At 40.3% G+C, this 25548-nt stretch overlaps 1 protein-coding gene across 2 annotated transcripts in view; it reads left to right on the forward strand.

The window, feature by feature from the left end:
• Naa15 (N-alpha-acetyltransferase 15, NatA auxiliary subunit) overlaps positions 1-25548 on the forward strand; it is a 102682-nt gene that overhangs the window by 73585 nt on the left and 3549 nt on the right. Inside the window, exons 14-19 of one of the 2 annotated variants that reach the window (XM_045131120.1) lie at positions 1155-1368; positions 4840-5033; positions 9923-10031; positions 15358-15456; positions 20173-20319; positions 21293-21390. In XM_045131120.1, coding sequence (XP_044987055.1) covers positions 1155-1368; positions 4840-5033; positions 9923-10031; positions 15358-15456; positions 20173-20319; positions 21293-21390 — 861 coding nt within the window. The remainder of the gene's footprint in view (positions 1-1154; positions 1369-4839; positions 5034-9922; positions 10032-15357; positions 15457-20172; positions 20320-21292; positions 21391-25548) is intronic. The other variant, XM_045131121.1, reaches the window with a different exon arrangement.

The raw sequence follows: 25548 nt of genomic DNA on the forward strand, positions 1-25548 counted from the left end.
GGCTGCATTTTCAGAGGGAGGTTTCCAGGTAGGGTCTCCTTCTAGCCCAGGCTGACCTGGAAGTCATCATGTAGTGGGAAGTCATTATGTAGTCTCAGGGTGGCCTCGAACTCTTGGCAATCCTCCTACCTCTGCCTCCCAAGTGCTGGGGTGGCTGCATTTTTAATGAGCTTTGTGTTTGGAATTCTTGCTGCTTATTCATTAGTACTCAAAAGACTATTAAGCAAAGCTACATTCCTATTCATTGTGATGTTAATTTCTGAGCCTGTCTACCCTTCATAACAATCCAAGCTTAGAAGTCTTTTAACAAGTTTTCTACATCCTGTATAATTAATTCAGCATTTTCTGATAAAACTGTTTTATAAGACAGATGTGGTGGTGAATGCCTGTAATCCCAGCACTTGGTAGGTAGACTCAGAAGAATCAGGAGTTCAAGGCCTACTTAACTACAGTAAGTTTGAGATTAGCCTGGGTTCTATGAGATTGCCTGAAAGTAAGTCCTCTCCATTAAAAAGGCATCACTAGTGTTCATGTGGATTTATTTCCGTGGCTAATAGTAGCCTTTCTTTTTGTGTGTGTGTTTTTTATAGATACATTTTATATAATTAAGTTAATGTTTATAGTATTGTCGTGTAGAACATCAGTGTTTGGTTGTATATAGAGGTTGATTGGCTTACTAGCATCCCACATACCTGAGTAACCACATGGCTTGGGGAATAGATTTATAGCTTCAAAAAAATTATCAAATACTATCTACTATAACCTCTTCTAGTTATTCAACATAAAATCTAAAATCTAGTTGTTTGACATGTGAGTCTACTTAATTGTTCCATTTTATATGCTAATTACTTACAGCTGGTCTGTCAAAATAGTTTTTCATTAAGTGATTAAGAAAGGAATAAATATATTTATAAAAATATAAGGCATTATGCTTCTCTTTTTATTCAATTCAGTTTCTTATGTCTTATACTTTGCTAGGCAGTAGTCAACTGTATTTGCTCATTTAATATTGCAGAATCTTTTTATTGAATTAATACTTTCACATTTTTGCTTACTAATTTTTAATGTCATAGAAACATGTAATGGTTTTGTTTTTGTAGTTTTCATAGACATTGTTATACTTCAGTATAATAATAAAAAGATAATTTTGTTAGCATTTTATAGAAATCACTGATGACCAGTTTGACTTTCATACGTACTGTATGAGGAAGATTACCCTTAGATCATATGTGGACTTACTAAAACTAGAAGATGTCCTTCGACAGCATCCGTTTTACTTCAAGGCAGCAAGAATTGCTATAGAGATCTATTTGAAGCTTCATGACAACCCTCTCACAGATGAGAATAAGGAACACGAAGCTGACACAGGTATAGCATTCATTTTTATTTTGTCTGGTGTTTGTATAGGTAGTTCTGATGTTGAATAATACAACTTCTTTCCTAGAGATTTTATTTTATTTTATTAATTTATTTATTTTTTTGTTTTTCAAGGAAGGGTTTCACTCTAGCTTAGGCTAACCTGAAATTCACTATGTAGTCTCAGGGTAGACTCAACTCAAGACCATCCTTCTACCTCTGCCTCCTGAGTGCTGGGATTAAAGGCATATGCCACCATGCCTGGCTTTCCCAGAGATTTTTATTGAGTTCTCTTGGTGGGAAGATATTATTCAAAGCCAGAAAACGATGACTATTTTGTGAACTTCCTTCCCTCCTTCCCTCCCTCCCACTGTGGGTGTGTCACATGTCTGTACATATGTGTGGAGGCCATAGTTAATGTTGAGTGTCTTCCTCAGTTCTCCACCTTGGCTTGAAAATTAACCTTAACTAGATTGCATAGATTGCTGTTTTCTGGTACTATTGCTCAATTTTCTACCACTTTTTTACTTTTTACACCTGCACCCTCCTTAAGGCTCAAACTTTATCAACTCAGGGAAAACCTCCTACCTCATTCTCCCAAGTGCTATGATTACAGACATGCATGACCATACTAGGTCTAAGCCACAAATGTCTGTTATAAAGTTCTTAAAACTTTTACTAAAGCTCTCCTCCAAGTCTGTTTTTTCCACTTCCTGTTCAAAGTTACTCCTACATTTTTTAAAGGTTTTTTGTTTGTTTGATTTTTGAAGTAGGGTCTCGTTCTAGCCCTGGCTGACCTAGAATTCACTATTTAGTCTCAGGGTGACCTTGAACTCTTGATGGTCCTCCTACCTCTGCCTCCCCAGTGTTGCACCACTGATTAAAGGTGTGCACCACTATACCCGACTTTTTAAAGTTTATGTTAAAGTGTTATCTTGTTTCTGTATAACAAAATCTGCATTAGATATATCTTCTTTCTGTGTAACAGAATCTACGTGGGATATCTCTACTGCTGTAAAAGAGATTTGTACCTTTTTTTGTTTGTTTTTTTGAGAGTCTAGCTCGGGCTGGCTGGAACTCAAAGCAGTCCTCCTTCCTATCTTGGCCTCCCCAAGTGCTGGGACACCTGTCTGCTTTATAGCTTTAAATGCAAACATTAACAGTTTCTTTCCATCAAACTCAGAAGTCCTTAGCGATATGATTTTGATAAATCTGGGTTTGAGCAACTGCTCCCAAGATGGTTTCCTCTCATGACTGTAGGGCCTCAGTTCTTGGCCAGATGGGCCTTTCCATCAGTTAGGTTGGGTTTCCTCACAACATGACAGCTGCCTTCTCCTTTGGGTTATCCAAAGGAGAGCAAGGCAGAATCCACAGTGATTATGTGACCAAATTTCAGGTGTTCTGTATATTTTCATTTTATAATACATTCTATAATGGCAAGTAAGTTACTAGGAATACAGCTAGTATTTAAGGACAGAGGAACTAGGTTCTGCCTTAAAAAAAAATTCTTGGGGCTGGAGAGATGGTTTAGCTGTTAAGGCATTTGCCTGCAAAGCCAAAGGATCCCGGTTCAATTCTCCAGGACCCACATAAGCCAGATGCACAAGAGGGTACACGCATCTGCAGTGTGTTTACAGTAGCTGGAGGCCCTGGCGCGCCTATTCCCTGCCTCCTCTCTGTCAAATAAATAAATAAGTAAAAAAAATATATAAATAAATAAGTAAAAAAAAATATATTTTTTAAAATATTTTTGTTTATTTGAGAGTGACAGAGAAAGAGGCAGATAGAGAGAGGGAGAGAGATTGGGTGTGCCAGGGCAAACAAACTCCAGACAAATGGTGCCCCCTTGTGCATCTGGCTAACGTGGGTCCTGGGGAGTCAAGCCTAGAACCTGGGTCCTTAGGCTTCACAGGCAAGCGCTTAACCGCTAAGCCATCTCTCCAGCCCTGAAATATATTTTAAAAATATTTTTAGGCTAGAGAGATGGATTAGCTTGCAAAGCTGAAGGACCCTGTTTCATTTCCCCAGCACCCATGTAAGCCAGATGCACAAGGAGGCACCATTTGTCTGGAGTTTGTTTGCAGTGGCTGGAGGCCCTGGCATGCCCATTCTCATCCACCCCTCTTTTCTCCCCCGCCTCAAATAAATAAATAAATACTTTTAAAAATTATTTGTGAGGGAGGGAGGGAGGATAGGTGAGTGGTTATGGGTATGCCAGGGCCTTCAGTTACTGTAAATGAACTCCAGAGACAACATGCGCCACTTTGTGCATCTGACTTTATGTGGGTTCTGAGAAATCAAACCTGGGTCATCAGGCTTTAAAAGCAAGTTCCATTAAGTGCTGAACCATTTCCCTTGGCTGGTTCTGCCTTTTGAAAGCAAGAATTTTGGCATGTTTTAAAAGTACTACAGTTACGGTATATTTTGGCATACAGTTTTTCCATTTTAAAATATTAACAAATGTTCAAATAAATAGCATGTAGTTTTAAAATTTATTGCTTGTAACCTAACCAACATAAACTTCTAATTTGTGAGTGGTTTCTGGTATATTGTTCTTGTGATATTGTCATTCATACTAATAGAATTTTGTTAATTTTTAATATAAAATTTTAATTGACTTATGTTTACTCTGTCAACAAATATTTGAGTGTTTTTTGTATATTTAGTTTACTGCTAGGCCTTGAATATAGAAATAAGGGGTGAAACAAGATCTCATCCACCAAAGAGGTACACATCTAGAAGTAGTGGGGGGAGGCTTCAGTGCAATGTTGTCATGTGCACTATCAGACATAGTGGCTCACAGCAGAGTGCCTTTCAGATTGAGAAGGCGTGACTTAGAGAAGCCATGCTTGTAAGTCATGGGGACAGACAACAACTTGTTATAATCTCATACAGAATGGCAGGTGCATTAATATCGCTGCATGTTTTGCACATATACTTATATATTCCACCTGATTTCAAAATAGACTTCTGTAAAGGTTATTCATCTTTCCTAGTATGGAATATTAATTGTAGGTATATGTATTCATGTTTATATTCATACCAGGATATATATTTTAAATATGTAACCCGGGCTGGCCTAGAACCCCTGATCCTCCTGCTTCCATCTTTTCAGCAATTCCCTACTGGTGTGTGCCACCACTGCTGGCATGAAATATAGTTTTATGGGCTGGAGAGATGGGCTTAGTGGTTAAGCACTTGCCTGTGAAGCCAAAGGACCCCGGTTCAAGGCTCAATTCCCCAGGACCCATGTTAGCCAGATGCACAAGGGGGCGCATGTGTCTGGAGTTCGTTTGCAGTGGCTAGAGGCTCTGGCATGCCCATTATCTATCTGCCTCCTTCTGTCTGTCTGTTGCTCTCAAATAAATAAATAAAGATAAAACAAAAAATTTAAAAAAGATATAGTTTTATAAAATTTTGAAATATTAGGGAGTAATAATCTGTTAACATGTTCATAATTTCACTGCTGCTTACTGCCAACAGCAAACATGTCTGACAAGGAGCTAAAGAAGCTACGGAACAAACAAAGGAGAGCTCAGAAGAAAGCCCAGATAGAAGAAGAGAAGAAGAATGCAGAGAAAGAAAAACAGCAAAGAAACCAGAAAAAGAAGAAGGATGATGATGATGAGGAGATTGGCGGTCCCAAAGAAGAACTAATCCCTGAGAAGCTGGCCAAGGTATTTAAGGCTAATGATTGACTCAGCTGAGTTGAATTACCAACATCATTATAGAGCTTAGAGACAAATGGTCTTCAGTTTAGTTCTCTTTCATGGATAGATGGCTTCTGATCATATTTTGCATTTAGAACTTGAAATCAGGATACTGGTCCAGAGTAGTGTAGTATGATACAGTTGATAAAGTTTGGATTTTTTAAAAATTATTTTTATTTATTTATTTATTTGAACGTGACAGAGAAAGAGGCAGATAGAGAGAGAATGGGCGGTCCAGGGCCTCCAGCCTCTGAAAAGGAACTCCAGATGTGTGCGCCCCCTTGTGCTTCTGGCTAACGTGGGTCTTGGGGAATTGAGCCTCGAACCGGGGCCTTAGGCTTCACAGGCAAGCGCTTAACTGTTAAGCCATCTCTCCAGCCCAAAGTTTAGATTTTTGAGTCATTGTTTTTTGTTTTTTTGAGGTAAGGTCTCCCTGTAGCCCAGGCTGACCTGGACTTCACTATGTAGTCTCAGGGTGGCTTCGAACTCATGGTGATTCTCCTACCTCTGCCTCCCTAGTGCTGGGATTAAAGGCGTGCACCACCATGCCCAGCAAGTCATCTGATCTGGGCACAGATAACAGTCAGTTACTAGACTTTTCATTGTGTTCCCTTTCAAACTTTGTCTCATCTTTGATCTTCTCATCTACAAAATAGAACTCAGGATCTGGAGGGAACTCATTCAGTAAAATGCTTGCATTACAGAAATCAGGATCTGAGTTCAGTTCTCAAGTGTCCATGCAAATGCAGCACATGGTTGGAGGCTTGCACTTGTAATCTATTTGTAATTGTAGAGCTGGGGAAGCAGAGACAGGAAGGATGATCCTTGGGGCTTTGTGGCTATCGCTAGGGCAATTGTGCATGCCTGGCTAATGAGAGACTGTCTGTCTTAAAAGGAGGTAGACAGTGATCCTGAGGATGACACTTCATGTTACATGTACTCTGGCTTTCACATGCATGTATGCATGTACACTAACATGATTATACATACCACACACACATGCAGAACATTTAAGTGCTGGAGAGATGGTTCAGAAGTTACAAGATGCTTTCCCATAAAATTTAGCAACCCAAATTCGACTTACCAGTACCCAAGTATATAGTGCATGTATCTCAAGTTTGTTTTCAGTGGTTGAAGGCCCTCTTGTGCCCATTCTCTCTCCCCCACCTCCAGGCATGGTGGTACACACCTTTAATCCCAGCATTCAGGAGGCTGAGGTAGGAGGACCTCTATGAGTTTGAGGCCAGCCTGAGACTGCATAATGACCACTGCAAGCTTTATTGCTACATTGGGAGAACAGAGATGTATTCTTAAAGGGATTAGATTTTAAATTAGATATAATTTTAGAATTGCAAGCTGGAGTATGGTGGCCTGTAATGCCAGAACTTGGGAGCCTGAGAGAATAGCCCAGCTTGGACTGCAGAATGAGACCCAGCCTACAGACAAACAAACCAAACAACATATGATTAAAAACACCCTGCATGCATTTAATGTCATAATGTAGATAAATTCAGCTTTTTATGTGTGGGCTTTTTTAAAAGACAAGAATATGAATAATGTTGGCAGTCCTATCAAGTATTCCATCCAACGAATAAAAGGCTGCAGTTGAGTAGGAAATGGGAGGCATGCCTGCCATTTGTGTAGCTTATCTCAGTCCTGTGCAGTTCTCCATGAGGTATCTTGTTAAAAAAATATGTATTTTATTTATATATTTGAGAGAGAAAAAGGCACGGGTGGGGAGCGGGGGAATGGGCACATTAGGGCCTTTAGCCACTGCAGACAAACTCCATACACGTGTCCCCTTGTGCATCTGTCTTCATAGATCCTGGGGAATTGAATAGGGGTCTTTAGGTTTCACAGGCAAGTGCCTTAACCACTAAGCCATCTCTCCAGCCCTTCGTGAAGTATCTTGATAACAATTGTGGTTTTGATAGTTATTAGTACTTTATTTACAAATATAATGCAAGCTAGTTATATATGTGTATATAGCTATATCTTCCTCTCTGTCCATTCAACCTGAATTATTTTAAAGGTTATTTTAACAATTGTTTTTAAATATTGAGCAGTGGTTTTAGAACCTCATTTCTAGTGCACACATTACGAATGTAAAGGTAGAACAAAGTTAGGTTTATTGTGCTCGTGTATGTAAATTGAAGTGCTTAGATTTGTCCTGACAGTTTTTCTTTTCTTGACGTATGAGAGGCACACAGAAACTGAGACTGGATTGGAAGACAACAGACACAAATCTCCTTTGGGGGCACACATTACTGATTATCTTCTTCGTTGCCATTTTGAGGCAGTGGCTGTTATCTCCTGTTAGCAATTTATATTCTATAATATTTGTATTATGTATAGTATTTAAATTTATACCCTGGAGGCATAAAGAGCAGGAGGTGGCTGATTGGCACTTGTGTTCTTTTTTTTTTTTTTGTTCATTATTTATTTATTTATTTGAGAGTGACAGACAAAGAAAGAGGCAGATACAGAGAGAGAATGGGCACGCCAGGGCTTCCAGCCACTGTAAACGAACTCCAGATGCATGCGCCCCCTTGTGCATCTGGCTGACGTGGGTTCTGGGGAATCGAGCCTCAAACCGGGGTCATTAGGCTTCACAGGCAAGCGCTTAACCGCTAAGCCACCTCTCCAGCTTGGCACTTGTATCTTTTTTTTTTTTTTTAATTTTTTTTATTTATTTGAGAGCGACAGACACAGAGAGAAAGACAGATAGAAGGAGAGGGAGAGAATGGGCGCACCAGGGCTTCCAGCCACTGCAAACGAACTCCAGACATGTGCGCCCCCTTGTGCATCTGGCTAACGTGGGACCTGGGGAACCGAGCCTCGAACCGGGGTCCTTAGGCTTCACAGGCAAGCGCTTAACTGCTAAGCCATCTCTCCAGCCCGGCACTTGTATCTTTTGATCTCTACTTTTTCTGCTTAGAAGCAGTTCTGTCCTGGGCATTTCAGATTAAAACTCAGCAGAACAAGGAAGCAAAATAAGTGCAAAGGGGTGAGAAAAACACATTTATAAAGGCCTTACTTTCTCTGGGTTTTTGAATCTGTAGTTAGCAGTGCCAGTGCCATCTCTTTGTGCATGTATCCTTCAAAATGATGTCATCTGGAACTATGGCTGGGATTTTAATAAGTAATCTTATTATCCTGTAGAGTCAGTTGCTTTTTGTGCTAGGATAAGGTAAGTCATACACTTCACTGCTTAGCTTCTTTAATTTTGGTTTATGAAATAATTTCCTTGGCCAGAACTTGTATTGGTAAAGCAACAGTTAGTATTGATGGAGGCCTATTGGGTAGATTTGAAAAAACCCATTTATTTAACAATTTTTTTATTTTAAGAGTGAGTAGAAGGAGAGAATTAGCACGCCACGGCCTCAACCATTGTTGAACTCCAGATACTTTTGCCACCTACTGGACATGTGTGACCTTGCAATTGCCTCACCTTTTTGTGTCTGGCTAATGTGGGATCTGGACAGTTTAACATGGATCCTTAGACTTGCATGCCAGCATCTTAACTGCTAAGCCATCTCTCCAGCCTGGAAAATCCCATTTTAAAACATTAATGAATGTATTTATTTATTAGAGAGATTATAGGCACCCCAGGGCCTCTAGTCACTGCAAATGAACTCCAGACACATGTGCCACCTTGTACATCTGGCTTATATGGGTTCTGGGCAGTCAAACCTGGGTCCTTAGGCTTCACAGACAAGCACCCTAACCACAGTGCCATCTCTCCAGCCCACACAAATCCATTTATATTGAAAATAAGCCCTTCTGTGATGATAGAAAGTGAATATAGAATCTGATACATGTGGTGCTTCCCCATCTCACCCCAGTGTGCAGGGAGCAGTCTTCACTCAAATGAGTCTGGGATTATAGCAGTAGCAGTATCATGTAGTAAACATTATACCTGCCTAATAGTAACGATGACAAGTATTTCATCAATATGATGCAAGTACAGTGAGGCTAGGGCTCCATTAATAGAGACCTTTGCAAATGCCATCTTGTACAGTATAGTTTTTGAACAAAGATGGGTTTCTGTAGAATGTGTGGTAGAACAAAGGAAGACAGAATGCGTAGTGTGATAGTTTGATCATTTTTATATTGTCTGAAGTGTCAGGGACATGCCACTCATTCTTGATGCTCTTTAGTTTTCGTCCTGCCTTTCATCACTCTTTCATATCCTTTTTTTCCTTTTGGTCATCAGACCTGTTCCTGTTCCTGTTCCTGGTTCTGTGTACATCTCCTTCCTCTCCCTCCTTTTCCCTTCCCCTTCCCGTCTCCTTTCCTTTTTTTTTTTTTTCTCTTTCCTTTCCCTTTTTTTTTTTTTTTAAATTTTTATTAGCATTTTCCATGGTTATAAAAAAAAAATCCCATGTTAATCCCCCCCCCCCACTTTCTCCTTTGAAATTCCATTCCTTTCCCTTTTCCCCTCCTTTCTTTCTGTTTTGGATTTTTCAAGGTAGGGCCTCATTGTAGCCTAGGGTGAGCTGGAACTCAGGCTGCCATCAAATTGTAGTGATCTGCCTACCTCTGTCTCCCAAGTACTGGGATTGTGTGTACCATCAAACCCAGTTTACATCACTTTTTTCTTGTCAAATAGTTTCTATCCAGAAATACTGTCATATCCATGGTTAAACCATTATGAATTCTAGAGTTCAGAAGCATTTTTGTTCACAGTGTGAGAGGTTAACATGGGCATGCACTTCTGGGTGACTGGTAAGTGATTTTTTTTCCCCCAGCAAAAGAAAACAGTGTTTTAAATAGAATGAGTTCACATGCCTCCCCACCCCCCACCTTGCCTCTATTTGTATAATCTTTTCTTTTTTTTTTAATTTTTTTGTTAGGTTGAAACGCCATTGGAAGAAGCTATTAAGTTTTTAACACCATTGAAGAACTTGGTGAAGAACAAGATAGAAACTCATCTTTTTGCCTTTGAGATTTACTTTAGGAAAGGTAGGAAATTAAGGTGTAGTGGCTCTGATGAAACTGATGGCTGTGGCTCTCTGGTGTAGTCACACTTCTATATCCCCACTACTGTGTGAAATTAATTAATATGCATTCAGAGTAAGCATCAAAGAGTTTACTTGATGTTAGAACACATAATTTTTATACTTGAAGGGTGCTCATGTTTCTAAAGTAAGTGTGTCCCTTGAAACAAGTGTGTTTAAATATTGGTGTTATCTTTATTACTTGGAGCCAAATGAAAGATAAATGGTCATGTTTTCCAGGTTTAGAATACTACAGGATATAGGGTAATGATAACATTTTATAGTACTGAATTTATATAATTCATGTGATTCACTGGCATAAGCTTATCACTAAGGTAGTGTATATTGATGTGAAAAGAAACCAATTATTATTAAGATCAGCCAAAGGCTGTTATTTCAAAAAGTATTTGTTGGGGCTTGTGAGATGGCTCAGCATTTAAGGCAAAGCCTAAGGACCTGAGTTTGATTCCCCAGTACCCACATAAAGCCTTATGCACAAGGTGGCACATGTGTCTTGAGCTTGTTTGCAGTGGCTAGAGGACCTGGTACACCTATTCTCTTTACATACGTATCTGTATTACCGCCATCTCAAATAAAGTATTTCTTTTTTATCAAAAGTAATTATTGAGAAGCTGTACTTGGTGCATTCTTGTAGTTCCAGCTACACCAGAGGATGAGGCAGAAGAATTGCTTTTTAGCCCATTAGTTTAGGAAAGGCTGGCAGTATAGCTAGACTGCAGTATGTCTCAGTTCAAACAAAATAATTGTCAAGGGAAAGTTACTATAGAACTGTTTCAAAATAAGATACAAAACTAAACTATGTATGTTTTATTTTTTACTTTTTGACTTTTCTAGGTAGGGTCTCACTCTAGCTCAGGATGACCTGGAATTTACTATGTAGTCTCAGGATGGTGTTGAACTCACAGCGATCCTCCTACCTCTGCCTCCCAAATGCTGGGACTGAAGATGTAAACTATATATTTTTTTATTTAAAAAAACAAAAACAGAGCTGGAGAGATGGCTTAGTGGTTAAGGTACTTGCCTGTAAAGCCAAAGAACCTAGGTTTGATCCCCTGGATGCATGTAAGCCAGACCTGCAAGGTGGTGTATGCATCTAGAGTTGGTTTGCAGTGGCTGGAGGCCCTGGTACACCCATTCTATCTGCCCCTTTCTGTCTCTTTCTTGGTTCTCAGATAAATAAAAATTAAAACAAAAAAAAATTACTCAGCTAGGTGTAGTGGCCCACGCCTTTAATCCCAGTACTCAGGAGGCAGAGGTAGGAGGATCGCCATGAGTTTGAGGCCATCCTGAGACTACATAGTGAATTCCAGATCAGCCTGAGCTAGAGTGAGACTCTACCTTAACCCTCCCCCCGCCAATTTTTTTTTTTTTACTCAACGATATGATCAAACTATTAACATTTAGCAACTAGCAGCATGGGTGAACAAAAAAGTTTACATTAAACTCCTTGTTGGGGCTGGAGAGATGGCTTAGGAGTTTAAGGCACTTGCCTGCAAAGCCAAAGGACCTGGGTTCAATTCCCCAGGACCCACATAAGTCAAATGTATATGGCACATGCATCTGGAGTTTGTTTGCAGTGGCTGGATGCCCTGCCGTGCTCATTTTCTCCCTTCCTCTTCCTCCTTCCCTCCCTCCCTCCCTCCCTCCCTCCCTCCCTCCCTCCCTCCCTCCCTCCCTCCCTCCCTCCCTCTTTATCTCTCTCAAAAAAAATAGAATTTAAAAACCTTTATTAGAGTGTTATACTTTCCATAGAAGAGAACTAAAATAACCTGTTACACAATGTGTCACAAATACACAAATACTTGAGGGTATTACCCCCCATACACGAGTATTGTCTAACCTGTGTCTTCTGTGCCCTCCCACCACTGTGCTTGGGTAAGTTCACAAATCTATTGTTTTTTTGTTGTTGTTGTTTTGTTTTTCGAGGTAGGGTCTCACTCTAGCCCAGGCTGACCTGGAATTCACTATGGAGTCTCAGAGTGGCCTCGAACTCATGGCAGTCTTCCTACCTCTGCCTCCTGAGTGCTGGGATTAAAGGCATGTGCTACCACGCCCGGCTTCACAAATCTATTGTAACCTGTAGCTTCCTGGTCACTTCTCTGGCTCTCCTTTCCTGCTAAGTTTGGTGTCCAGGGCAGTAATAACAATCTTCGCCCACAACCATTACTATTGCTGCTGCTGCTGCTGGAACCGTCATGGCACCTTGGTTTTGTGGTCTGGCAAAATACTGGTCTCAACCACCACAGGGGCCCGAGCTCCTGCCCCCAAAGTTTCCTCCCTTCATGGGTCCCAAATTCGAAGCTAGATGGTTGTAACTGCAGAACTCCTGGTAGCTTCCACTACTGCTGCCAAAGCTGCCTCTGCCTCTGCTTCCTCTTCTGTGATTGTAGCCATCATAGCTGCCATCCCAGCCATAGCCACTGCCCTGGCTCTCATAGCCTGGTCTATCTCCTCTGTGGCCCCATCATAACCAAATCAGTCATAGCCATCCCCACTGTTGTTGCCCTATCCACCACCACCAAAGTCTCCATAACCAAAATTGTCACCACCACCCAAACCACATCCATGGCTACCAAAGTTTCCACAGCTACTTGGACCTCTGGCTGGATGAAGCACTAGCCATTTCTTGCTTCTTTACTTCACAGTAGTGTCCATAAATTATGTATTGAACTTATACTTATTTGTTGTTGGTTAATTATGTAACTGATCAAGACAAGTTGTCTCTGGGTAGCCTGGAATTCACATGCAAACAAGGTTGTCCTTAAACTTGACTGCCTGCCTTGCCTCTCCCTCCTCCTGAGTCTAGGATTACTGTGTGTTGCAGTTAACCTTCTTGTTGTTGGGACAAAACACTCGACCAGAAGCAGCTTATAGGAGGAAAGGGTTTATTTCAGGCTTACAGTTTTGAGGGGAAGCTTCATCATGGTGCAGGAAGCTTGCTCACTTCTTCATACATCCACAGCAGAGAGAGCAATAACAGGGCAAGCACTGGCTCGTTCTGAACACACATGGTTGCGTTCCACTCAAGATCCCCACCCCCCACCCCCCATGGCAAACCATCACAAGATGTGTGGTGTTAGATTTTCTAGTAGGTATATAATAGAGAAATGAACAGAAGAAATAGATCAAAAGATTTGTTCTTAATAGATTTTAAGTATTTTAAAAGTTTTACTGTATTTATAATTACTGTAATTTAGAAAATGAATTTAATGAAGGTATATAATGCTCAGGTCTCTTAAAATTTTATTTATTTATTTATTTATTTGTTTACAAGGGGGGAGAGAAAATGTGCACACAGGGCCTCTGACCACTGCAAACGAATACCAGATGCATGTGCCACTTCATGCATCTGGTATTACACATGGGTATTTGGGAATTGAACCCAGGCAGTCAGGCTTTGTAAGCAAGTGCCTTTAACTGCTGAGCCATCTCCCTGGCCCTCAGTTTCTTCTTTTTAAAAAAAATTTTTAAATTTTTAATATTTTATTTATTCATTTGAGAGAGAGACAGAATGAATGAGTATTCCAGAGCCTGTAGCCACTGCAAATGAACTCCAGACACATGCCCTGTCTTGTGCATCTGGCTTACATGGGTACTGGGGAATTGGACCTTGAGTCCTTAGGCTTCACAGGCAAGTGCCTTAACCACTAAGCCATCTCTCCAGCTCACCCTCCCCCCTTTAAAAAGATTATTTATTTGCAAGCAGAGAGAGAAGAAAGATAGAATGGATGTGCCAGGGTCAAGAGTACTAGGCTTTAATCCCAGCACTCAGAAGGCAGAGATAGGAGGGTTGCCATGAGTTCAAGGCCATCCTGAGACTCCATAGTGAATTCCAGGTCAGTCTGAGCTAGAGTAAGACCCTACCTCGGGGATGGGGGGGGGATTTTATATGAAACCCTAAGCATAAGAAGTAAATCTACTCTGCTTAAAGGGGAGAGAGGTGATCTGAATCATTATTCTGTTGACTTCTTGGCTGGGTTCTGACCTGTAAGGGCCTCAGCACTTGGAACTGCCTTCAGTAGTGTAAAATAGGCAATGACAAAAGTGTGGCAGTAATTTTATATTTTCTGAGCATTAGGAGTGAGGGCAAGGACTTGTTAGAACTTGGGGTTTTATACATTGGTATTTGGAGAATGATATGGAAGCAGGGAACACTGAACAACTTGATGGCTTGACGTCTTGCAGTACAACTTTTCCACTATCGGGGAAAGTGCTGCTGCAGCTCTGGCAAGACAAGAGGTGAAGTGATGGCGAGAGTAAAGTTAAAAAATGACTGCAGACCCAGCTAATGAAGGCATTGAGCAGCAGCAGATGAGTCATCAAAGGTCAAGTGGGAAGGAGCCATATGAGGCTGGAGAGATGTTTCGTGGTTAAGGCCTGCAAAGCCAAAGGACCCAGGTTCGATTACCCAGTACTCACGTAAGCCAGATGCACAAGGTTGCGCATGCATCTGGAGTTTGGCCCCCCTAATAAATAATTAAATATAATGTTTTTAAAGAAAGGAGCTTTGTGGTACAGGCTGTAGGAAAGGATATAAGGCTCATACGAGGAATCATTTTAAGTGTCCGTGAATACTGATTAAAGGAATTAGAAATTAAATTATTTTAACTTGTTTTTATAGCAAGAGTTTAGATATTCCTGAATGCTGTAAAGCTTTTCAGTATTTTGTAAAGCTCTTTTTCTTCAATGTATTCTGAAAAATATTGACTTACGAGACTAAGAGAGATGGCTCAGTGATTAAGGCTCTTGCTTACAAAGCCTGATGGCTTGTATTAGATTCCCCAGTACTCAGGTAAAGCCAGATGCAGAGTGGTGTTTGTGTTTGTAGTTTGTTTGTAGTAGCAGGAGGCCCTTATAATGCCATTTTCTCTCCTTTCTGTCCCATATAAAAATTTTTAAATAATTTAATAATTTAAATAATTTTCTTAACTAAATATAATTTATTTAAGAGTGAGAGAGAAAGAAGCAGAGTGAAAGAGAGAATGGGCACGCCAGTTCCTCCAGCCACTGCAAATGACTTCCAGACGCATGTGCCACCTGGTGCATCTGTTTTACATGGGTCCTGGGGAATTGAATCTGGGTCCTTGTCTTTGCTGGCAAGCACCTTAACTGCTAAGTCATCTCTCCAGCCTAATAATTAAATATTTAGAACTATTAAGTAATGTTATTAATTAGAGTCTAAATATTTTTTTATTTATAAGGTATTGGCCCTTTAATGAGGGCAACTTGCTTTATCAAGTGATCAAAATACTGTTCTCTTTTTTTTATAGAGAAGTTTCTTTTGATGCTGCAATCAGTGAAGAGGGCATTTACTATTGACTCTAGTCATCCCTGGCTTCATGAGTGTATGATTCGACTTTTTAGTTCTGGTATGTTTTATTTTCTTTTACTCACATAGTAAATTCTAGTAAGTTGATAGTGATTGCTGAAAAATCTGTACATAGACTCAAGTCATTTTAATGTTGTTGTATATTAAATTAGCTGAAGGGGAATCTTTGGGGTGGATGTTTATTTTAATATTCCAAATGTCACCTGATTTTGACACAGAATTGTTCAGCCCAAGTATTTGTGAATTACATTTGTTCTATTTCTAAAAAGTTATGTGTACATTGAAGCTTTGAGTTACACTGCATTATGTAAAAGTTCTAGGAGGTTATTTTAAAATTGTAGCCAGGCATGATGGTGCATGCCTTTTAATCCAGGACTCTGGAGGCCATGATAGGATTAAAAAAAAAACAATCTGTGCTTTGCAGGTATTTGGACAATCAGATCAATAAGTTAATTTGGGTTTACAGTAGAATCACAGAAAAGTAGACTTTTCCTCTCATTTGCCTTTTGTTTTATAGTAGAGAATCTAGGACCTTCAGAGATTAATGTGCTTATTCATTCTGTGTAACATGGAAACTCACTAATGGGTCAACGACTATAGAGCCTAGGTCTTCAGATGTTCTTTTGCTACTGCAGATTAGTATCCTTTATCAGAAATGCTTAGAACCACAAGTGTTTTTGATTTTGCCATTGGGAATAGCCATTGGGAATAGTTACACATACATGATATACGTTGGGGATGGAATCAAGTCTAAATGTGAAATACATTTGTTTCATAACACATGCTGGGCATGGTGGTCCACACCTTTAATCTCAGCACTCCGGAGGCAGAGGTAGGACGACTGCCATGAGTTCAAGACTACCCTGGGACTACATAGTGAATTACAGGTCAGCCTGAGCTAGAGAGGTACCTCGGTAAACAAAACAACACAGTAAAAACATAACACACGTCATACACACCATTGGAATGCATTTTATACAAAATTTTTAGTACACTTGTTGTTTTGAGCTGGGGTGCACCAAGGCCTCTAGCCAATGAAGCTTTGAGTTACACTGCATTATGTAAAAGTTCTAGAAAGTTGTTTTAAAATTGTAGCTGGGCATGATGGTGCATGCCTTTTAATCTAGGACTCTGGAGGCCATGGTAGAATTAAAAAAAACAATGTGCTTTGAAGGTATTTGGACAATCAGATCAGTAAATGAATTTGGGTGTACATGCACCATGTGTGTGGTCTATGTGGCTTCTGGGGAATTGAACCTGGGTCTTTGTCTTCACAGGCAAATGCTTTAACTGCTAAGCCATCTCTCTAGCCCTAGCACACTTGTTTTGACTGTCATACATTAAAAACATGAAGGATGAATACAAACTTTTTTTATTGTGATGCCATGTCAGTGCCCAAAAGTTGAAGTTTTAGGTCCATAGATTACATTTTTGGTTTAGGGATGCTCAACCTGTATAAGAAAAAAGTAGTTGTAGACTGGAGAGATGGTTTAGCAGTTAAGCATTTGACTGTGAAGCCTAAGGACCCCGGTTTGAGGCTCGATTCTCCATTCATATGGAGTTCATTTGCAGTGGCTCGAGGCCCTGGCATGCCCAATTCTCTCTTTCTCTGCCTCTTTCTTTCCCTGTCTGTCACTCTCAAATAAGTAAATTAAAATAAACAAAAATAAATTTTTTTAAGAATTAAGTAGTTGTAAAGTGTTACTTTTTATTTTGATTTTTAAGTTACTGAAGAAGAAATAGGACCATAATCAGAACAATCCGTAGAATTTAGAAATAGTGATAAATTAGTTATCTTATTCCTGGCCTCAGATATTATATAAAAATGATTAAATCAGGCATCTAAGTCAGTGTTCTTTTGTTTGTTTTTTGTTTTTCTTTGTTCATTTTTATTTATTTATTTGAGAGTGACAGAGAGAAAGAGGCAGAGAGAGAGAATGGGGCGCTCCAGGGCTTCCAGCCACTGCAAAGGAACTCCAGATGTGTGCACCCCCTTGTGCATCTGGTTAATGCAGGTCCTGGAGAATCAAGCCTCGAACTGGGGTTCTTAGGTTTCACAGACAAGCGCTTAACCGCTAAGCCATCTCTCCAGCCCTTGTTTTGTTTTTCGAGGTAGGGTCTCACTCTAGCTCAGGCTGACTTGGAATTCACTATGTAGTCTCAGGGTGTCCTCGAACTCACAGCAATCCTCCTACCTCTGCCTCCGGAGTGCTGGGATTAAAAGCGTGCACCACCACGCCCGGCTTTCAGTCAGTGTTTTTCACATGCTCAGTTTAGGTTGGGATAAGCTTAGTGGTAGAAAGTGGGTGTTTAGCATTTACTAAGCCCTAGGTTTGAAGCCCAGCACTTCCTTACTCCTACAAAGTAAAGTTGAATTTACTCTGACTGACAAAACAAGTAAAACTTTTATATGTATGCTTACCAAAAATAAGCGTAATTTTAGAAACTAAATCATAGATTTTTTTTGTTTTATGCAAATCTCAGATAATATGACTGTAGTTTTTTGGGTGATATTTAAAAGAAAAGTTTGAAATTATGAACTAGAAAATTATAGCTAAAAATAATAATGCTTCAATAATTAGTTTTAATCAGCTAGGAGTCCTGCAAAGTTGAGACTTTTCTTTTGGAATAACATAACAATTATTGCCAGACATGGAGGCTCAGGCCTGTGGTCCCAGCACTTGGGAGGCTGAGGTGATAAGGTCATCACAAATTCAAGGCCAACCTAGGCTATAGAGTTAGATCCTATCTCAAAAAGTAAAATAATAATTTAAAAATTAAGCTGGGCGTCGTGGTACATGCCTTTAATCCCAGCACTTGGGAGGCAGAGGTAGAAGGATTGCCATGAGTTCGAGGCCACCCTGAGTTAATTCCAGGTCAGCCTGGACCAGAGTGAGACCCTACCTCAAAAAACCAAAAATAAGTAAATAAATAAAATAAAAATTATATATTTAGTGTTCTTCCTTATTATGATTGTGTGGACTAATGATTACAGCTATTTCTTTCAAGTATTAATTTCAGGAAATTAAAGGCCTATGTGAGCTTAGAATTATATATAGAGTATGTTATCGGACTATGCCTATTGCTGTAGGTGTGTGGCTAAAATCACTGTCAGTAATCTTCATTTTGACTGAACACAGGGCTATGATTATTTGCAGTGATGGTGATGTACTGTCTCTTTAAAAAGACTTAACACACTAGATAGAGTATGCATACCTCTTTGTGTCAGTTGTAGAAACTCTTGGTAAAGATACATCTCAGCACAGTTTTGGTATGCCCCAAATCTCTTTATATACTGTGTAGCACATCAAGTCAAGTGTTTACTGCTCACCCTTCAGGATTCTTTTTGGACGTTTTATTTTATTAAAAATTTTTGGGCTGGAGAGATGGCTTTTGGGCTGGAGAGATGGCTTAGCGGTTAAGCGCTTGCCTGTGAAGCCTAAGGACCCCGGTTCGAGGCTCGGTTCCCCAGATCCCACGTTAGCCAGATGCACAAGGGGGCGCACGCGTCTGGAGTTCGTTTGCAGAGGCTGGAAGCCCTGGCACGCCCATTCTCTCTCTCTCCCTCTATCTGTCTTTCTTTATGTGTCTGTCGCTCTCAAATAAATAAAAATTAAAAAAATTTTTTTTATTGTTTACAACTTTCATAATTATAGAATTAGAACATAGTAAACCATTATAATTTTCCCCACTTTCCCCTTTACAACTCCACTCTCTGTCATATACTCAATTAGTTTCTCTTTTACTTTTAGCTTTTTTTCTTTTTCTTTTTGAGATAGAGTCTCACTCTAGCCCAGGCTGGCCTTGAATTTGCAGTGATTCCCCTACCTCTGCCTCCTTAGTGCTGGAATTAAAGGTGCGTGCCACCATGCCTGGCAGGGAAAGAGAGAGAATGAACATACCCAGGCCCTCTATTTGCTTCCAATGAAAACCAGATGTATATAACACTTTGTGCATCCGGTTTTACCTGAGTCCTGGGGAATCAACTGGGCAAGTGACTTAACCACTGAGCCATCTTTCCAGCCTTGGAGTCAAAATTTGAAAGCCACCATCATAATTTTTACCCATATCTCCTATTTTTAAATTATGATAAAGTAGCAAGTATGACTGTTCTATATTCACTGTGTTATGCAGTAGCTTTCCCTACAGCAGTCCTGTAGTTCCATTAATGGAGTCAGATAGGCTATGTGTACTCCAAACCCAAAGTTGTACTCAGGTCTGTCCAGTCCAAAGCTCTGAACTGTCTCCATATGCCAGAATAGGGAACAAAGCATAGCTCAGAATCAGTTCGAAGAATTGAAACCTACTTTTCATATCCAGATCCCATGGCATGAGAATATGATGGCTGCAGTGGGTTTTTTGTTTGTTTGTTTGTTTGCTTGTTTTGTTTTGTCTTTCAAGGTAGGGTTTCACTCTAGCTCAGGCTGACCTGGAATGTACTATGTAATCTCAGGATGGCCTCAAACTCACAGCGATCCTCCTACCTCTGCTTCCCAAGTGGTGGGATTAAAGGTGTGCACCATCATACCCGGTGACTGCAATGTGTTTATTACAGAGAGTTGCTTTGGTGGTCCTTTGGAGTTAATTATAAAGTGAAGAGCTCAGTTCACATAGTCCCTCAAGATAAAGGTCAATGAAGTCAACTATATTTTTACTTTTGTTGTAATTAGCAAAGGTGCCTTACTTGGAATAGAGGAAGATGAACTACTGTAAGTAGTATCTAACTGCTAAGAGAATTTGTGTTCAATTTATTCAGCAGTGTGTGAAAGTAAAGATTTACCTGAAACAGTTAGAACAGTATTAAAACAAGAAATGAATCGTCTTTTTGGAGCAACGAATCCAAAGAATTTTAATGAAACTTTTCTGAAAAGGAATTCTGATTCATTGCCGCACAGGTTATCAGGTAATCATTTTATTGGCCCTTCTGTTAGCCTCTAAAACAACTTCAGCATTTTAATGAATCATTGTCAAGGTAAGATACATATTTTTCCTCAAAGAAGGCAATATGTGTATGTGACCTTTTAATCCTAGGAAAACAGTTGCTTTGTGTGTATTTTAAATTTCCATTAGATAAAATTGTTACAGTGAATTGAATAGTAGTTTCTACTGGTTCAACATTGGCATTGCAGAGAAATAAATATCACTGAATTTGAATGTGTACCCTGTGTTCAATCTTTGGTATCCCTGCAAAAGTGAATTTAAGTGTATATTACATACAGTGAAAGTAGAGCATGCCTTCTTTTCATCCCGTCATTGTACTTAACAAATTTATTTCATGTGACTATCATTTTCAGACTTGGTAATGCTAAACACCTGAAACCATCTCATATGTTAGAAATGTAAGGCAGGACGAGTCTGTCCCGTGAGCTATTAAGTCTACCTTTGATGGGACCACTGTGGAGTTAAGACTTAGTAGCTTTTAAAATACCTGGCTGTGGAGCCTAGGAACTGGGCCATGGTAGACAGCTGAATTCACATTCTTGACTCATACATCTCATTTCATCTTTCCTGTCCCCTCCCCTTGCCACTACATTATTGTGTTTAAAACTGGCCTTGTTCCTCCCCTCCCCCCCAACAATACTAGAACTTTGTGTTTCTTCACTCGTAGTGTGCACTCTTTACTAGTAAGTTAGTGGATGGTACACTTGAGGTGCCTGATCTTCTACTTTAGACAGTGCAGCTGTTTCTGGCTTACCCTCATAAGCGTCTGTCTTTTTCTTGAAGCAGTGTCTCTACTATCTAATAATACTAATCTAATAATGTTCTAATAATACTATGTGGACACTTTTCTTAAATTTGTATTGAATATGTAGAGGCTAAAATACTGGCTTAAGGTACCTTGAACTAAGACAAATTCCCTCTTTCCTGTCATTTAGCTGCCAAAATGGTATATTATTTAGATCCTTCTAGTCAGAAACGAGCAATAGAGCTGGCAACAACACTTGACGAATCCCTCACTAACAGAAACCTTCAGGTAAGAGTTTCATAACCTTCAAAAAACCTGACTGCTTCTATACTCTTCACTGAGTAATAAGTAATACGTGTTACTTATGCACAATATTCACCAAGCCATTATGAGTCTGTGTCAGAAATGCAACTGTGAGTTTGTTTAGAATTGTGTACATCTGTGCAACGTGTGTACTGAACCCTTGGCACTTAATAACTAGTTTCAAGTCTATAAATAGGAATAACTGTTAGAAATATATTTTAGTAAAATTATATGATTTTTGCATTTATTTATTTTCATTTATTAATTTTGAGATAGAAAGAAAGAGAATGGGCACACCAGAGGCCTCCAGGTTCTGCAAACGAACTACAAACTTACATGTTCTCTTGTCCATCTGGCTTATGTGGGTCCTTGGGAATTGAACCATTTTCCTTTGGTTTTGCATGCAAGTGTCTTAACTGCGAAGCCATATCTCCAGCCCGAATATTATTTATTGGAGAAAGAAAAAGTAGGAGAGAGGGAAAATGAGTGCGTTAGGAACTCTAGCCACTGCAGATGAACTCTAGACATGTGCACTACCTTGTGCATCTGGCTTATGTGAGTCTTGGGAAGTTGAATCTGGATCCTTTGGCTTTGCAGGCATGCACCTTAACTGCTAAGCTATCTCTCTGGCCCATATGTCTCCATTTCTGAGCAGGCAGTGGTCTCATTGGGAGTCTGACATGTTTGAGATATATCTATCTACCACAGGGTAATTTCTAAAGAAAAAAACAACATAATTTTATTTATTTATTAGAGAGGGAGGGAGGGAGAGAATGGATGCTTCAGGGCCTCTAGCCACTGCAAACGAACTCCAGACATATGTACCACCTTGTGCATCTGCTTACGTGGAACCTGGAGATTCGAACCTGGATCCTTAGGCTTTGCAGGCAAGTGCCTTAACTGCTAAGCCATCTCTCCAGCTCCTGTTTTGTGTTTTGTTTTTTAACTGTAGAGTAAAATATTACAAGTGTGTGGCAAAATGTTGATTCTAATTTAAAAACCAAGGACAGGGCTGGTGAAATGGCTTAGTGGTTACAGTGCTCGCCTGTGAAGCCTAATGACCCAAGTTCGATACCCCAGTACCCACGTAAGCCAGACACACATGGTGGCACATGCATCTGGAGTTCATCTGCAGTGGCTAAAGGCCCTGGAACATCCATTCATTCTCTCCTTCTCTCTTTCAGTCTGTAATAAATGAATAAATTAAAGATAAAATTATTTTTTTTAAAAAAAGCTGGCTGTGGTGGTGCACGCCTTTAATCCCAGTACTTGGGAGACAAGTAGGAGAATTGCTGTGAGTCAAGTCTACCCTGAGACTACGTAGTGAATTTCAGGTCAGCCTGGGCTAGAGTGAGACCCTACCTCGAATAAGCGCCCCAACCCCCTCCCCCAAAAATACCCCAAAGGATATCTGTGTTGTATTATAATTAGCTCAATACAGAATATTTGATCAAAGATAGTATAATATATTCATTTAATTAAGATAAAGGTAAAGTCTTTAAGAAGGAAAATGTAGACCTCTTGGTTGGTAATTGATGCTCTGTTTAGTATGTGGGTTTGAGGTTTTTCATAGACTGTGATATGTCTGGCTTTTTTTTTTTTTAGGTAGGGTCTCACTCTAGTCCAGGCTGACCTGGAATTCACTATGGAGTCTCAGGGTGGCTTCGAACTCATGGCCATCCTCCTACCTCTGCCTCCCAAGTGCTGGCATTAAAGGCGTGCACCACCATGCCCGGCTCTAAGCTGTGTTTTTTTTTAACTTTTGTTTTTCTTTAACTTTCCATTGATGACCTCTGTACATATAGACAATATACCATGATCATAATGGCCTCCCACTTCTCTTCCAAATCCCCCTCTATTGAATTGCATCTTCTTTCCAACTAGTTTTCTTTTTTTGGTTTGTTTGGTTTTTGAGTTTTGTTTTTCAAGGCAGGGTCTCAGCTGTAGCCCAGGCTGACCTGGAATTAACTATGTACTATCAGAGTGGCCTTGAACCCACAGCAATCCTGTCTCCCAAGTGCTGGGTTTAAAGGCATGCACCACCATGCCTGGCCCAGCTAGTCCTGTTTTGATATCATTTTTCCCCTCGTATTATGTGAGCTCATGTGTTCCATGTCCACTTTGTATCTGGAAACACAGTTATTGTAAGCATGCCTCCCCTTTTTTTGGCTCTTAAATTCTTTGTGCCACCTCTAATGTAGTGGTCCCTGAGCTCTTAATCCCAGCCTTTAGTCCCAGCACTCGCAAGGCAGAGCTAGGAGGAACACTATGAGTTCAAGGCCACCCTGAGACTCCATAGTGAATTCCAGGTCAGCCTGGGCTAGAGTGAGATCCGACCTTGAAAAACAAAAAGGAAAAGAAAAACCGTGTGTGTGTGTGTGTGTGTGTGTGTGTGTGTGTGTGTGTGTATGTATGTATATAATACATATATTGTGTGTGTGCACATGCATGTGTATATGTGTGTGAAATACGAAACGGATTTAGGAAGTATTGAATCATTGATTTTGATGAACCTGGTTTTTCCTGCGTAACATCCCTTTGTTTGACATTATTTCCTGTTTAGCAGTTGGACATTTATTTAGATTGTCATGTCCCCCTCCCCCTCCCCTTTTTTGTGGTAAGGTCTTACTCTAGCCCAGGCTGATCTGGAATTCACTACATAATCTCAGGCTGATCACCTCCTACCTTTGAGTGTTGGGATTTGAATAGAGCTGAATAGCAATATTTGATACTGTGGGCTGGAGAGATGGATCAGTGGCTAAGGTGTTTGACTGCAAAGCCTAATGACTTGAGTTCAATTTCCTAGTACCCATGTAAAGCCAAATGCACAGTGGCACATGTATCTGGAGTTAGTTTGCAGTGGCTGTAGGCCCTGGTGTGTCCATTCTCTTTGTCTCTTTTCTCTCTCTCTCCTTGCAAATAAATAAAAATAATTTTAAAAAAATTTTTCTGGTTGGCTGTAAGCCTCTCCCCCCCAGAAAAAGATTTGAGGGGGTTACTTTTGTTTTTTCTTTTTTTAAAAAATATTTATTTATTTGAGAGAGAGAGAGAGAATGGGCATGCCAGGGCCTTCTGCCACTGCAAATGAACTCCAGACACATGTGCATCTGGCTTATGTGGGTCGTGGGGAATTGAATTGGAGTCCTTAGGCTTCGCAGGCAAACGCCTTAACCACTAAGTAATTTCCCCAGCCCTGTGTCTCTTCCCCCCCCCCGCCCCCAAGGAAAGGGTCTCTATCTCAGGCTAAACTGGAATTCAGTATGTTGTCTCAGGGTGGCCTCGAACTCACAGAGAGTGTCCTATGTACTTCTTATTTCTTAGTGCTGGGACTAAAGGTGTGTGCCACCATGCCCTGACAAAAACTTTAAAAATACATATTTATTTATTTGCAAGCCTGGGTGGGGGAGGAGAGGGAATGAGAATGAATGGATATGCTAAGGGCCTGTAGCTGCTGTAAACAGAACTCTCCAGGTGCATGCACTGCTTTGTACATCTGGTTTTACCTGGGTACTGGGGATACGAACCTGGGTCATTAGATTTTACAGGCAAGTGCCTTAACTGCTGAACCATCTTTCCAGCAAATCACCCCCACCCCTTTGTTATTTTTTTGATTTTTTGAAGTAGGGTCTCTCTCAAGTGCAGGCTGACCTGGAAATCACTCTAGTGTCCCAGGCTGGTCTTGAATTTACAGCAGTTCTTATTCCTCTGCATCTCAAGTGCTGGGATTAAAGATGTTTGCCACCACACTTCAAAACTTTTTTTTAAAAGAGCTGCATGAAATAATTGACATGGGCATTGTAAATTTTTGTTTCTAGTTTTGGTTTTTTTGAGGTAGGGTCTCATTCTAGCCCAAGCTGTCCTGGAGTTCACTATGAGTCTCAGGCTGGCCGCAAACTCATGGCGATCCTCCTACCTCTGCCTCCCAAGTGCTGGGGTTAAAGGTGTGCGTACAGTTGTGTAAGGTTGAGTATCAGCTTGGAGTGTCTCTTTAAAACCAGTACTTTGTTTTGGTTTTTTTTTTTAATTTATTTGAGAGAGACAGACACAGAGAGGAAGACAGATAGAGGGAGAGGGAGAGAATGGGCGCGCCAGGGCTTCCAGCCTCTACAAACGAACTCCAGATGCGTGCGCCCCCTTGTGCAT

The sequence above is a fragment of the Jaculus jaculus genome, chromosome 12, assembly GCF_020740685.1.
Source record: "Jaculus jaculus isolate mJacJac1 chromosome 12, mJacJac1.mat.Y.cur, whole genome shotgun sequence".
Classification (NCBI taxonomy): Eukaryota; Metazoa; Chordata; class Mammalia; order Rodentia; family Dipodidae; genus Jaculus; species Jaculus jaculus.